Source organism: Pan paniscus, chromosome 3 (genome assembly GCF_029289425.2).
Source record: "Pan paniscus chromosome 3, NHGRI_mPanPan1-v2.0_pri, whole genome shotgun sequence".
Taxonomy (NCBI): domain Eukaryota; kingdom Metazoa; phylum Chordata; class Mammalia; order Primates; family Hominidae; genus Pan; species Pan paniscus.
This window is the reverse complement of record NC_073252.2, coordinates 125,868,712-125,884,478: the sequence shown is the minus strand read 5'-3', so window position 1 is coordinate 125,884,478 and position 15,767 is coordinate 125,868,712. Positions and strand designations below refer to the sequence as shown.

Below are 15,767 nucleotides of genomic sequence, written 5' to 3'. Positions count from 1 at the left end.
CTGTAATCCTAGCACTCTGGGAGGCCAAGGCAGCCAAATTATTTGAGGACAGGAGTTTGAGACCAGCCTGGACAATATGGTGTAATCCCGTCTCTACCAGAAACACACAAAAAAATAGTTGGGCATGGTGGAGTGACCCTGTAATCCCAGTAAGTCAGGTGGCTGAGGCACAAGACTCTCTTGAACCCAGCAGGCAAAGGCTGCAGTGAGCCAACATGGCAGCACAGCACCCCAGCCTGGGCGACAGAGCGAGACTCTGTCTCAAAAAAAAAAAGTCATATTTTTTCAACTTTATAAAAAACTGAAATATTCAAGTTAAAATTAGTCACAAGTAGAAAAACCAAGACAAAATTCTTTTTTTTGAGACAGGGTCTCACTTTGTCACCCTCCCTGGAGTGCAGTGGTGTGATCATGGCTCACTGCAGTCTTGACCTCCTGAGCTCAAGTGTTCCTCCTGTCTCAGCCTCCTGAGTAGCTGACACCACAGGCACATTCCACCAAAAAATTAGCATTAGCTAACTTTATGAATTATTTGTAGAGACAGGGTCACCCTATGTTGCCCAGGGGGCCCCGAACTCCTGGGCTCAAGCAATCTTCCTGCCTTGGCCTCCCAAAGTGCTGTGATTACAGGAATGAGCCACTGTGCCCAGCCTCCAAAATTCTTAAATCATGTTCAGAAATAAAAAATATACTTTAAGACTGGGTGCAGTGGCTCATGCCTCTAATCCCAGCACTTTGGGAGGCCGAGGCGGGCGGATCATGAGGTCAGGAGTTCAAGACCAGCCTGACCAACATGGTGAAACCCCGTCTCTACTACAAATACAAAAATTAGGTGGGCATGGTGGCTCGCGCCTATAATCCCAGCTACTCAGGAGGCCAAGGCAGGAGAATCGCTTGAACCTGGGAGGCAGAGGTGGCAGTGAGCCAAGATTGCGCCACTGCACTCCAGCCTGGGCAATAGGGCAAGACTCCATCTCAACAACAAAAAAAATAACATTTTAAAAATTGATACAACTTTTTTTCCTCACAGAATAACCCATAAGTGTCTACTGAAGGCCAACAATTACAAATTTAAAATTGTGCTAAACTTTTCCAAATTTTACATATGTACCTAACAAACATAAAGTGCACTGACCTTATACTCCACCCAGGGTATGTCACACTTCACTCAGTCTGTAACAACTTACCCTCAATTTCACTGGGGCTGGCTGATGTCTTTTTTTAACTTCTATCCAAGGTTCTGAGTCCAAGTCAGGCAAACTGGTAGACAAACCTCTAGACATTGCTTGAAGAATACTTGTTTCACTGCTTTTCTTTGGGCTCAATGGGCTTCCAATTCTTGGAGAATTTGGGGCAGACTCTAAAATTTTAAGTTAGTTCTATAGTTAAAATGATAATGGCTTTTCTTACTTACAAAATACACTTCATTTTTTCCTTAACTGGGGCTTGATATTTTTTCACAAAAACATGATCAGTCTCAACTGTAAGCTTTCCAGTGATTTTCAAACCTGAAGGGCTCATAAGATTTACTCAAAAGTGAAGCCACTGAATAATTAAAGCATGTCACCAACTCTTACACAGACCACTACATTCATGTAAACTTCTCAAAAATATCAATGTGAGTCACTTCCTAATTATGACAGTACAACTATTAGGAAGTCAAGTTCTCTGAAAAATCTTAGATTAAAATCTATAAATTATAAGGAAATTATGGAATCTCAGTTGCTATTAAGCCATAGTTAAGCTAAATGCACACCTTATTCAAGGTAAAATTAGTCTCTTGTTCTACTAGGGTCTATACTAAAGCCATTATTACTCCTACTTTTCACATTTCCTTGGCTCAGCAAGGTTTGTCTACTGCAATAAATGCAGTGCAGTCATTTACTACTTTGGCTCATACTGAAATACTTTAAAGAGTGAAGTGTCGACCGGCCTGACCAACATGGAGAAACCCTATCTCTACTAAAAATACAAAATTAGCCGGGCGTGGTGGCACATGCCTGTAATCCCAGCTACTCAGGAGGCTGACGCAGGAGAATCGCTTGAACCTGGGAGATGGAGGTTGCAGTGAGCCGAGATGGCGCTATTGCACTCTAGCCTGGGCAACAAAAGCGAAACTCCATCTCAAAAAAAAAAAAAAAAAAAAAAGTAAATGTCACATCACTAACGCACACAGCCCTGGCAATAATATTAAAAGCATTTAAAAATTGTTGGAACTTAAAAGGTCTTTCTATACAGTACACTTCTGTAGGTTTATTTTTAATCAAAATGATAAAATTCAAATTGCAGCCAGGCGCAGTGGCTCACACCTACAATCCCAGCAGTTTGGGAGGCTGAGGCGGGTGGATCACAAGGTCAGGAGTTCAAGACCAGCCTGGCCAAGATGGTGAAACTCCGTGTCTACTAAAAATACAAAAAAATTAGCCAGGCCTGGTGGTGAGCGCCTGTAATCCCCACTACTCAGGAGGATGAGGCAGAGAATTGCTTGAATCCGCAAGGCAGAGGTTGCAGTGAGCTAAGATCTGCGCTCCAGCCTGGGCGACAGAGCAACTCTCTGTCTCAAAAAAAAGAAAAAAAGAAAAGAAAAAGAAAAAAAATCAACTGGCTTCTTTTATAAATATTTTTTCAAAAGTCAAAGAATATTTAAATATTTTAAGTTATATTCATGTTTAGATCTGAAGATGCAATAATATGAACTTGCTTTGGACACAAGGTGTCTTCAAAAAATGTACTCTGTAACATTATGTTGTAAGCCTCAAATATACACAATAAAATTTATTTTTCAAAAATGTATACCACAAAATTCTTAACATCATTAACTCCTCTAAGTCAATTCATTGAAAATATTGAGAAGTTAAATGTTAAATGCAGAAAGCTGAAATAAATTAACACCAGCAATCTTTTGTTTAATATTTACTAAATGAAAGGCACATTTCAAGAATGGGTTTAAGAAGAGTATTTCAAGATTTTACATTCATCTACATGCTAGACATAGATGAGAGTAAAATCAGATAGCTTTAATATCTTCCCCTTGGACACATGGACTCAACCAGGACTCAACTACTAGATTACTGTATTATTTATAAAAGACTATATATTGTTTCATAACAGGAAAAGCTCTAGAGCTGTGCTGTTCAATACAGTAGGCACAGCTGGGCGTGGTGGCTCATGCCTGTAATCCCAGCACTTTGGGAGGCCGAGGTGGGCGGATCACCTAAGGTCAGGAGTTGGAGACCAGCCTGACCAACATGGCAAAACCCCATCCCTACTGAAAATACAAAAACTAGCCGGGCGTGGTGGTGGGTGCCTGTAATCCCAACTACTTGGGAGGCTGAGACAGAAGAATCCCTTGAACCAAGGAGGCAGAGGTTGCAGTGAGCTGAGATCACGCCATTGCACTCCAGCCTGGGAGACACAGCAAGACTCCATCTCAAAAAAAAAAAAAAAAAAAAATAGAGTAGGCATTAGCTACATGCAGTTATCTATCACTTCAAATGTGGCTAGTCCTGAAACATGCTCAGGACAAGAGTAAAATACACACCAGGTATTAAAGACCAGGTACTCCCAACCCTGCTAAAAAAAATAGTGCCATTAATTTTTACACTGAGCATATAACATTTGGATCTATTAAGTTAAATTAAAATATCTATTTAAAATATTAAAATTAGTTTCATGTTTTATAATTTTAAGAATACTAAAATTTTTAGAGTTATATATATGGCTCACATTTTTATTGGACAGTGGTGCTCTGTAACTTTATTAACATTACATATATCACCAATTCATTCACAAAAAAAGTACAAGTGAAATACAAGCTTTGGATGAACATTGTCTAGTTATAGGAATGGGAAAAATATTAACTCCAGAGAACACTTTTTTTTTTCTTTTTAATGAACCATACATGAAACTTTTTTTAAGAGACAGAGGATGGGCACAGTGGCTCATGCCTATAATCCCAGCACTTTGGGAGGCCGAGGCAGGCGGATCATCTGAGGTCAGGAGTTCAAGACCAGCCTGGCCAACTGGTGAAACCCCGTCTCTACTAAAAAAAAAAAAAAATACAAAAATTAGCCAGGTGTGGTGGTAGGCACCTGTAATCCCAGCTACTTGGGAGGATGAGGCAGGAAAATCACTTGAACCCAGGAGGCGGAGGTTGCAGTGAGCCACTGCACTCCAGCCTGGGGGACAAGAACAAGACTTTGTCTCAAAAACAAAACAAAAAAAAGAGACAGGGCCTCTTACAGCTGTACAGTGCCATGATCATAGCTCACTACAGCCTCAAACTCCTGGGCTCAAGTAATCCTCCCAACTCAGCCTGCTGAATAACTAGTACTACACATGCACACCACCACACCCAGTCAACATAAAAATACATATATTTTGTAGACTGGGTCTCACTTTGTTACCCAGGCTGGCCTTGAACTCCTGGCCTCAAGCAATCCTCTCACCTCAGTCTCTAAAGCGCTGCGATTATAGGCATGAGCTACTGTACCTGGCCCAGAGAACTCTATTTCTAATACTATGAATTATCAATGTTCATACTAAATAAAGCCTTAAAAGTAGATGAAGAGCTGGGCTCGGTGGCTCATGCCTATAATCCCAGCACTTTGGGGGGGCCGAGACAGGTGGATCACCTGAAGTCAGGAGTTCGAGACCAGCCTGACCAACATGGTGAAACCCCGTCTCTACTAAAAATACAAAAAAATAGCCGGGCGTGGCAGCACACACCTGTAGTCCCAGCTACCCGGGAAGCTGGGGCAGGAGAATTGCTTGAACCTGGGAGGCGGAGTCTGCAGTGAGCAGAGATTGTGCCATTGCACTCCAGCCTGGGCAACGGAGCAAGACACCATCTCTTAAAAAAAAAAAAAATTATGAGTTTTTGGTATGTCACCCAGTCTGGCCTCGGAACTCCTGGGCTCAAGCATCCTCCAAACTTTACCTCCCAAGTAGCTGGGACTACAGGCGTACACCCCCACACTCAGATGCCTGTTATAAAATTATCTCTAAATGTTATTTAAGCTTGAATTATGCTTAAATACTTCTACTGGGAAGTAAAGTATTTCAATATATCCGCCAACACATATGCTTAGAAATGAAATGACATTAAAACACTAAAGAATTTGGGTAAGACAAGAAAACGTACAATTCTTAGAATAAGACTCGTAAACGTGTTAACCTCATAATTAATTTATATATATGCTCTGTGTGGTCTGCTGCATCTTTTTTTTTTAAATAATGAAAAGACTTCAAACTATACATCTGAACGGATTAAGGGTAATAGTAAACCCCTAATCTTCCAAGACAAAATGAGTTTAAATGACTTAGATTACCTGATATTAAACTACTTAGAAACAAAAAAAAATTTAGATACATATATTTAATACTTGTTTTAATTTGTAAGAACACAGAAAATTTATCTTTGCTGCTTTTATTAACTGAAAATTATCAGTGGCCGGGCACAGTGGCTCACGCCTGTAATCCCACCATTTTAGGAGGCTGAGGTGGGCTGATCACAAGGTCAGGAGTTCGAGACAAGCCTGACCAACATGGTGAAACTCCATCTCTACTAAAAATACAAAAATAAGCCAAGCGTGGTGGCACACACCTGTAATCTCAGCTACTCGGGAGGCTGAGGCAAGAGAATTGCTTGAATCCAGGAGGCGGAAGTTGCAGTGAGCCGAGACTGCGCCACTGTACTCCAGCCTGAGCGACAGAGTGAGACTCCGTCTCAACAACAACAAAAATATCAACTGAACTCTCCAAAGATAAATCACCATATACATTTCATCTCTGGTATGATTTTTTTTTTGTACCTTGGGAGGATCACAGTTCTGGGTAATTAAAAAGGTTTCCTGAAAAAAGGATTATATATTTTATGCGTGGCACTTTTTAAAATTCTCATTGAGTGGTGCTAAGAGTCAAGGGAAAAAAAAAAGAAAAGAAAGAAAAACACTACATTACAGTGCCCTTGTGAAGATTATTAAAATTTAAAAAAAGAAAAAAACCCAACATTGTCAGGTACCTGACCTTTCAATTCTGATGAATGAAATCCTTTCATTTAAGAGTTAATAGTAAAATACTAACAATATCCATAAAACTGCAAAACCTATGTTTCAGAAGTAATCTTACCATTCCCATAATCAATGTTTTCTGGTGCATAAAGGTAGACTTCTGCTCAGTTCAACCCCTATTAGAAAATTCAACCTCCAGATAGGAAAAAAAATAGAAATTTTAATCTCTTTGATGAAGAAGACCAATTATGTTAGAATATTTTACCATACAAATCCCTCAGAAATCATAAAGAGTTATGTTGTTAAAATTTTAAGGTCTTCAAATTTGAGATTAAAATGATATATAGTTTCACTACTTTTCTCTACTCATAGATACATATAAGCACAGTCTATGCTTCTTATCTCTATTTCCACTTCAAATTTTTGGTGACATACTACTCTCCATTGACTTAAAGAAACTAGGCTTTCTTATCACTAGGAAATTATTAAGGTCAGAAATTTGGGAATTCATGGAAAGAGGTGATTTACATATTTATTCCTATGACCTAATGTGAATCAGCATAATTCTAAGAACCCTCCATCTTCCTATATTTCTTCATTAACCATCTAGTTTCTGATATATAATCTAAATAACCTAAAATTTGACATTTTAATATATACTGGCTTGTTTCAGACAATATGTATGTGCATGCATCTGAGTGTATATTAAAAAACACAAAAATGTACGACATTATGATTTTATTCTTATAATTTTATTAGTATGCATAAATGGTTAATGGACAGGCATTACCAACTTGACTGACCTATCTTACCTACCCTGCAGAGAAAGTATATGCTATTTTATCTAACTTACCCAATGCCTTGTGAACCCAATGTTCATAAGCTAGCTAAAACTATCATCTTGGACCCAAGTTGATATCATAAATAAATCTAACTTATATAATCACCCATTATATCTTAACAAAAAATAAATTAAAAACCACTAGCTAAAATAATGTCACTTTTCTTCAGCTTTTAAAATGCCTGTCCAAGTTGCTTACTGGGATTAGAAGCAGAAGGCTGACAAAGAAACATATGATAAAAATAGTGTGAGACTGTCCATCATCGATGCTTTGTTGATGGGACGTCCTCTCATACTGATGTATCAAAAATACATTTTGAAGAGTAAAGGAAGAAATAACCTCATCCAGTTCTTAAATTCCTTACCCCTTAAGTGTCCACATTAATAAGTCTTATGTCCAAGTGAAACATCATGACAATATCTGAGTTTTACAATGTACACTACACTGAAAGGCAAATCGAATAGCAAAGTACTTAAGAATCTGGGAAATGCTACTCAATCCCCTCTTTTTCTGCTTTATTCATCTGGACACAAGTACATAACCCTGGAAACAGAAAACATAATCTTGCGGTATTTCCAGAATAATAATAATTAACTTTCCCACCATGAATAAAAGCAGCCCATGCAGCCCAGGCCAATTACACAGAAATAGGCAGCTCCTATAAAAAGAGTAGCAGTCCTCTGGTCTGTCTCTCATTATCGCAAAGGTGGTTATCTCCACTGCAGTGTTGGCCCAACTTCCTCCACCAAGAGGTGGGAATAGACATTCTTGAACAGAAGACAGTCTGATCGCTTTCATTTTTGCAGCAGGATTTGTTCCAGTATTTATAAAGGCATTTCAGTGAGTCACCTATTCCACTGCATATTCCGATCAAATGACATCCAAGAGCTTCAGAAGATCATCACCCTGACTGAAAAAAGTTTAAGCACACATTTTTTCCCAAGAGGGAATGTCTTAAAAATGATCCAGGAAAAAATTATTAACATTAAATCTTTTGGAAATTCTAAACACAACCAAATTAAACAGAACCCCAATTCTGATTTAGAATGTAGGTCATTTTATCTTTCCAAGACAAGATTAAAGCATATTGGTAACAAAATTAAAGGAAGACTACCCCACTCTTGAGTATAAGACCTTTTTAGAATAATCCAATCATACTATTCCAATTTTACAGGGGAAAACGATACATATCTACAGTTATTTAGTAAAAATAAAAGATAGAAACTCCATACATGACAAAGTACACATATAATTTAAGAACAAGAAACATAAGACAGCTTTCCTCATAATTCTTAAATCCTTATTTAATTTGTAACTCTGTGAGTGAGGCAATATGAATACAAAATGGGATATCAAAAGTCTTTCAGTTAGCTTTAATTTTCCTATCAAATCTAAATAAACTAAAAATAAATAAATAAGTAAGTAAATTGGACCAAATAACCCACTGTTACATCGTTTGCTCTAGAAGAAAAGATGTTACCTGTATGTGAGCAAAAGGCTTGGCCTGGTACAAACTCTGGACAATCAATCAGTTGAGAGAAGTCTGTTGGTGGCACACTGCGTGGAGGAGGGCCTGGAATTGGCCATTTTTCTGGTTCTATCTTTTTTCTCATTTTCTCATTCACAATTTCTACTTCTGTGCTATCCTTCAGTGCCTATTAACAGAAATTGAACTATTAAAATTATGAGCTATTTCACTGTCTGTGCTATACTTCTAAGAACCTAAAAATTTGAAAATCTGAAATTAGCAAACTAATTTGCAGTTAAGATTCTAAAAAATCCATAAGTTAACCACATAGAACACAAGTTTTAAAATCATTTGCACCTGTAAGGTAACAAATATCCTGATCTCCCACTTATTTAACTTCAGATGATATATTTTTCACAATTAGAACAGTCATTTAAGGAATACTGAATCAGCTAGAAGCAAATTGACTTTTACTATTTTCTTCTCTCTCTCATATTTCCTTGTCTTCCATTAAAATATTACCAAATAAAATGTAGGCATTTTATTATTGTAATAATTACCACAATTTATTGAATAATAAGTACTACATGTACTCATGATTCCTCACAATACCTCATAAAGAAGGTATCACCCCTACATATAGATGAGGAAACTGAGGCTCAAAGAAATAAACTTAATCAAAGATCACAGATCTAGTATGAGACAACACCAGGACTCAAACCACTATCTATCTACAACTAAAAGTCTTAGCCATTAGGCAAAGGTGCCTCCCCAATATGTACTACAAGGATAAAACAAAACTAGGCCAAAATTTCTTCAAGATACAAACTAAATCCTTATTGGTTTAACTTCTCACTGAAATACAGGCGTACTCACCTTTTAGAAATTAGGATAAATACAAAATGTATAATATAAAAACAATATAAAGTTATATGTACATTAACTTATAAAAATTAAAGCCCACTACATTTTAGCTGGAGAACATGCTGTATATAATTAAGAACATTAACCGGGCCAGGTGCTCATGCCTGTAATCCCAACACTTTGGGAGACTGGGGCGGGTGGATCACGAGGTCAGGAGATTGAGACCATCTTGGCCAATACAGTGAAACCTCATCTCTACTAAAAATACAGAAATTAGCTGGGCATGGTGGCATGTGCCTGTAATCCCAGCTACTTGGGAGGCAGAGGCAGGAGAATCACTTGAACCAGGGAGCTGGAGGTTGCAGTGAGCCGAGATGGCGCCACTGGACTCCAGCCTGGAGACAGAGCAAGATTCCATCTCAAAAAAAAAAGAACATTATCCATTCAGAAATGAACAGATTTTGAAAAAAGAACCTACTCTTGCTCTTAATATTAGTATGGTACTTAACTCTCAAGTTATATTTTCCATAACCGGGCATTTCTTTTTTTATTATTATTATTTTTATTTTTTGAGACGGAGTCTCACTCTGTCACCCAGGCTACAGTGCAGTGTTGTCAACTTGGCTCACTGCAACCTCTGCCTCCCAAGTTCAAGCAATTCTCTGCCTCAGCCTTCGGAGTAGCTGGGATTACAGGCACCCACTACCACACCCGGCTAATTTTTTTGTACTTTTAGTAGAGACGGGGTTTCACCAAGTTGGCCAGGCTGGTCTTGAACTCCTGACCTCATGATCCACCCGCCTCGGCCTCCCAAAATGCAGGATTACAGGTGTGAGCCACCACACCTGGCCATAATTGGGGATTCCTTTAAATTACAATTAGGACTTATTTTAAATGAAACTCCTTTGAGAAGGGAGTCTGAAATATAAAATGGAGAAAGATAGGAAAGAATCCTATGGTGAAAGCTTTCGATGAGTAAAATCAGTGTATTTTTCCCAACATATATTTTCCTCATTTTGTCCACTGAAAGACCTAGAAGCAATGACACCCCAGTAGCAAACAGTATGCCCAGCATCCAGACCACTGCAACAACATGGATGAATGTCGAAAACTACCAATGAAAAGAACTCAGAGACAGAAGAAATCAATTTACACAAATGCCAAGAACAGACTAATCTAATCTATGATATGAAAATCAGAAAAGTTGTTGGAGAGGCTGTGTGACACTGACTAGAAAGAGCCATGAAGGAAGTTTTTAGAATATTCTACATCTTGCTTGGGGTAATGCTTATGTTTAATTTTCAAAACTCACAGTGAACATCTAAGATCGCTGTATTTTACCATGTATTATCTATCCCTGAATGTAAAAAAAAAACAAAAACAAAACTCCTTGAAACTTTCCCATATGTTTAAATTTTCCAAAGTAAAGTTGTGGAAAAAGACTGCTAGTAGTGTTGGTTAGAATGTGAAGCAAGTCAAACTCCCAATAGTGGTGGTTTTGATTGGTTTGATACTTTAAAAAAATGTTTAGCAGTATCTACAAAAGGTAATCACACATTTATGCCCTGTTACCCACCAGTTTCCCAGGAAAATAAATGCTTATGTTCACCCAGAAATATCTATGACAACGTTCACAGTAGCATCAAAGACCCAAAGTGGAAAGAACCCAAATATGTCTATCAATAGGAGCACAGAAAAATTAACTGTTGCCGGGCACGGTGGCTCAAGCCTGTAATCCCAGCACTTTGGGAGGCCGAGGTGAGTGGATCACCTGAGATCAGGAGTTCAAGACCAGCCTGGCCAACATGGTGAAACCCTGTCTCTACCAAAAATACAAAAACTTAGCCAGGCTTGGTGGTGGGTGCCTGTAATCCCAGCTACTCGGGAGGCTGAGGCAGGAGAATCGCTTGAAACTGGGAGGTGGAAGTTGCAGTGAGCTAAGATCAGGTCAGTACAACTCCAGCCTGGGCCACAGAGTGAGAGCGGTCTCAAAAAAAAGGAAGAAAGCAAGAAAAGAAAGATTGATTAACTGTTATATTCATACAATGGAAAAACTACCAAAAAACAGAAAGTAAACAACTGCTATACACCAATATGAATAAATCTCACAGAAATAACTTCAGAAATAAAATCAGACATAAAAGTCATAACACCATTTATGTGAAGTTCAAAAACAGGAGAGAGGCCTCTTAAAAGGGAGAGCAGTGGTACTGACTAGGAGGGTACAGAAAGCAGCTTGCTTGGGTCTTGAAAATGTTCTGTATCTTAATCTGGATGGCAGTTACCTGACCGTATACATAGGAAAAAAAATCATCTCTAATCTTATGAGTTACAATATATAATGTATAAAGGCCAGGCACGGTGGCTCACACCTGTAATCCCAGCACTTTGGGAGGCTGAGGCAGGCAGATCATGAGACTCCATCTCAAAATAAATAAATAAATAAAATAATAATAATGTATAAATTATGCCTCAATTTAAAAGAAAATATTTAAAGAAAAACTTGTGGGATGAAAAGCTCAAAGTTCTTTATGTACAGCTACTAAAGCCTCTTCCAACATATGCTTTTTATAAAAAATAAAAAAAGAGGAGGCCAGGCGCGGTGGCTCACACCTGTAATCCCAGCACTTTGGGAGGCCGAGACGGGCGGATCACCTGAGGTCAGGAGTTCCAGACCAGCCTGGCCAACATGGCAAAAACCCGTCTCTACTAAAATACAAAAATTAGCCAGGCGTGGTGGCAGGCGCTTGTAATCCCAGCTACTCGGGAGGCTGAGGCGGAAGAATCGCTTGAACCTAGGAGGCAGAGGTTGTAGTGAGCCAAGATCATGCCACCGCACTCCAACCTGGGTGACAGAGTGAGACTCTGTCTCAAAAAAAAAACAAAAAAAGAGGAAGGGGCATAACAAACATTGTATGTAGTAAGGTATCATAGTATTCTCTTACATAAACAAACTATCTCAGGAGGAAGACACAAGAAAGAAGTAACACTGACCACTACCAAGGCAGGTAATTCATTCATTGTTGGTGGAAAAATGGGAAAAAAAAAAAATTTTACCATATACCTTTTTTTTCCTTGGACAATCACTGGAAGATAACCATATACCCTTTTGAGTTTTGAATTTTGTGTAATTTATTTCCTATTTAGAAATAATAAATGTAAAAGGGAAATGAAGAACACAGAAAGTGAAACATTCATCACTCAGGCCATAAAAGGATCATATAAAAATTACACCATGCACAAAATTAAGGTAAAGACCTAGAAGAAACAGAGTTATAAAACCAAGCCTTGGTAATCCTGAACTCCTAAACAATGAGTTACTGGGTACATCAGTATTTTCCAGTATCTGAGGTTTTAACTGACTTTAATTATTAATTTTGGTTCTTTTCTTAATGATACAGACCTACTACTATGAATAACTACCAATGCCGGAATACATAGATGTTGCATTCTTACTGCCTGGTAGTAAGAGAAAGACTTGAATGTGCAAAGACCTGGAGATAAAAAGAAAAGAGCACAAGTTTTGAGGAACCACAAGTTCAGACAATTTAGAAAACAAGGTTTGAGATGAAAGTAGCAGGCACAGTTCTGAGGCTGATATTATATTAATTATTCCTCTAAATCCTCATACTCTATTATAGCTTAAGTATTATTTGCTATATTTTAACAAGATAATTGAAGCATGAAGATATTATGTTAATTGCTTAGTTATACAACTGGTAAGCTATAGAACCAAGATCAATTCGCCCTAACAAATGGAAGACACAAAAAGCTTTCAATTATGGGGAAGACATCGAGAATGCAGTAAGCTAAAAAATAAATGAGCGGAGAAGAATCAGATTCAACAAGTTTGGTTTGCGTTTGCATACTCTACCAGGGCAGATACGGGTATCAGCTAAAGTATTTTGCTTCTCTTGAGAGTTTTTCAAGAAAGGAAAAACTTGAGCATATTCAAATACATATGGGAAGAAGCTGGTTAAAATGAAATGCATGAAGATAAAGGAGTTATCAACAGAAAGACATCGTTTAAGACTAACAATAATAGCAAATGCTTACTTATTTAGAGCTTACTACATTTGCCAGATACTTTCATTAACACAATTCATCCTCATGACAACCCTAGGAAATATATATTACTGTCTCAGGACACTGACAATAGTCACAGAGCTACAAGGGACATATTCATAGGTCCATGATCTTGATATGTTAACACTGCAATGCCTAATGAAGCCTTACTTTCTCAACAGAAAAAGAACACCTTTCCTACTATTACAAATGGTAGGTGCATAATGAATGTTAAGTGAATGCAGACTTATGTTCTTCTAAATTGCTATGCTTATGTGTTTCTGCTTTTCAATAGTGGTGTTATTTTTTACTGTATCATTAGCTACTGTATCAGTGCTAACCATAACAGTAGCTCAAAGCTTCCTTTTAAAAATCCTTCCTTACTGCTGTAGGTTGTAAAAACAAAATGTCAATGATCTTAAAATTGTGCTTGAGGATTTAATGGGACTACAAACAGACCAAAAAGGCATACAATAATAAAATTACAACTACATTCATACAGAAGTAGACAGGGAAAAAATGGCAACAACTTCATAAAAAACGGCAGCTGAGTTGGCTACAGCACTTTGCTATAGCACAATGGCAGCAGTTAATAAACTCATTCTAATGTCGGCAGCGGTAGCTCATGCCTGTAATCCCAGCACTTTGGGAAGCTGAGGCAGGAAGATCACTTGAGGCCAGGAGTTTGAGACCAACCTGGCCAACATGGTGAAACTCCATCTCTACTAAAAAATGAAAATAAATAAATAAGTAAATAAATAAACTCATTCTACTATGAATCATAATATTTGCTCTAAGAGCAAATTTTGCAAAAAAAAAAAAACTAATTTTCTCTGTTAATTACAATATATAGAAACCTTATATACTTATCTATAAACAAATGCAATAATGACATTGCTTACAGTAATTATTTTCATGAAACCAAGAATCATTAATTATACACCAACAAATCTTTATTTTACATTATTTTCAAAACATGGACTTTACTATAGTAAAATCAATTCTCCTGTCTCAGCCTCCCAAATAGCGGGGATTACAGGCACATCACCATGTCCAGCTAATTTTTGTATTTTAGTAGAGACAGAGTTTGACCATGTTGACCAAGCTGGTGTCAAACTCCTGACCTCAAGTGATCCATCGGCCTTGGCCTCCCAAAGTGCTGGGATTACAGGCATGAGCCACCGCGCCCAGCCCTGTAGTTGATTTTTAAAACACGAAGCACACGTGTTCAAAAACTTGCTATTCAAAGAAGCCTGTTAAGAAATGAAGCCAGGCGCGGTGGCTCATTCCTGTAATCCCAGCACTTTGGGAGGCCTAGGCAGGTGGATCACCTGAGGTAGAAGTTTGAGACCAGCCTGACCAACATGGTGAAACCCTGTCTCTACTAAAAAATACAAAAATTAGCCAGGCATGGTGGCAGGCGCCTGTAATCCCAGCTACTCGGGAGGCTGAGGCAGGAGACTCGCTTGAACCCAGGAAACGCAGGTTGCAGTGAGCTGAGATCACGCCATTACACTCCAACCTGGGTGACAGAGCAAGACTCTGTCTCAAAAACAAAAACAAAAAAACAAAACAAAAAAAAGAAAATGAAAAGACAAAAACTAGGAAAAAATATTTGCAAAATACATAATGGACTTGTATCCAGAATGAAGAACTCATACAATTATCTTTTAAAAAACACTTCAATAATAATGAATAAAAAATCTGAACAGACATTTCCACTAATAAGGTATGCAGACAAAAAAGCACATGAAAAACTGCTAACAACTTTAATCATTAGTGAAATGCAAATTAAAACCACAATGAGTCCAGGCGTGGTGGCTCACACCTGTAATCCCAGCACTTTGGGAGGCTGAGGCGGGCAGATCATAAGGTCAAAAGATCAAGACCATCCTGGCCAACATGGTGAAACCCCCATCCCTACTAAAAACACAAAAGTTAGATAGGCATGGTGGCGTGCGCCTGTAGTACCAGCTGCTTGGGAGGCTGAGGCAGGAGAATCACTTGAACCCAGGAGGCGGAGGTTGCAGTGAGCCAAGATCGCACCAGAACACTCCAGCATGGGCGACAGAGAGAGACTCTGTCTCAAAAAACAAACAAAAAAACACAATCAGGCCAGGCGCGCGGCAGCTCACACCTGTAATCCCAGCACTTTGGGAAGCCAAGGCGGATGGATCGCCTGAAAGTCAGGAGTTCGAGACCAGCCTGGCCAACATGGTGAAATCTCGTCTCTATTAAAAATATTAAAAAATTAGCTGAGCGTGGTGGCAGGCGCCTGTAATCCCAGATACTTGGGAGGCTGAGGCAGGAGAATTGCTTGAATCCGGGAGGTGGAGGTTGCAGTGAGCCAAGATCATGGCATTGCACTCCACTCCAGCCTGGGCAACAAGAGCAAAACTGAAACTTTGTCCCAAAAAAATAAAAAACCCACAATGAGAAACCACTATATATCTATTATTCAAAAAACTGACAATATATGCAATGATAAGGCTGAGGAACAAGTCCTATAGATAATCG

General features: G+C 38.5%; 1 protein-coding gene across 11 annotated transcripts in view; it reads right to left on the bottom strand.

Annotated features, from left to right (window-relative positions):
* LARP1B (La ribonucleoprotein 1B) overlaps positions 1-15,767 on the bottom strand; it is a 146,906-nt gene that overhangs the window by 93,481 nt on the left and 37,658 nt on the right. For 9 of the 11 annotated variants that reach the window (XM_055111823.2, XM_057302155.2, XM_063603897.1 and 6 more), the window contains exons 9-10: positions 8,334-8,508; positions 1,188-1,360 (exon numbers count right to left, since the gene is read on the bottom strand). In XM_055111823.2, coding sequence (XP_054967798.1) covers positions 1,188-1,360; positions 8,334-8,508 — 348 coding nt within the window. Of the gene's footprint in view, positions 1-1,187; positions 1,361-3,717; positions 7,764-8,333; positions 8,509-15,767 lie in introns of those variants that run through there. The other 2 variants (XM_057302156.2, XM_008976709.4) reach the window with 1 other exon arrangement.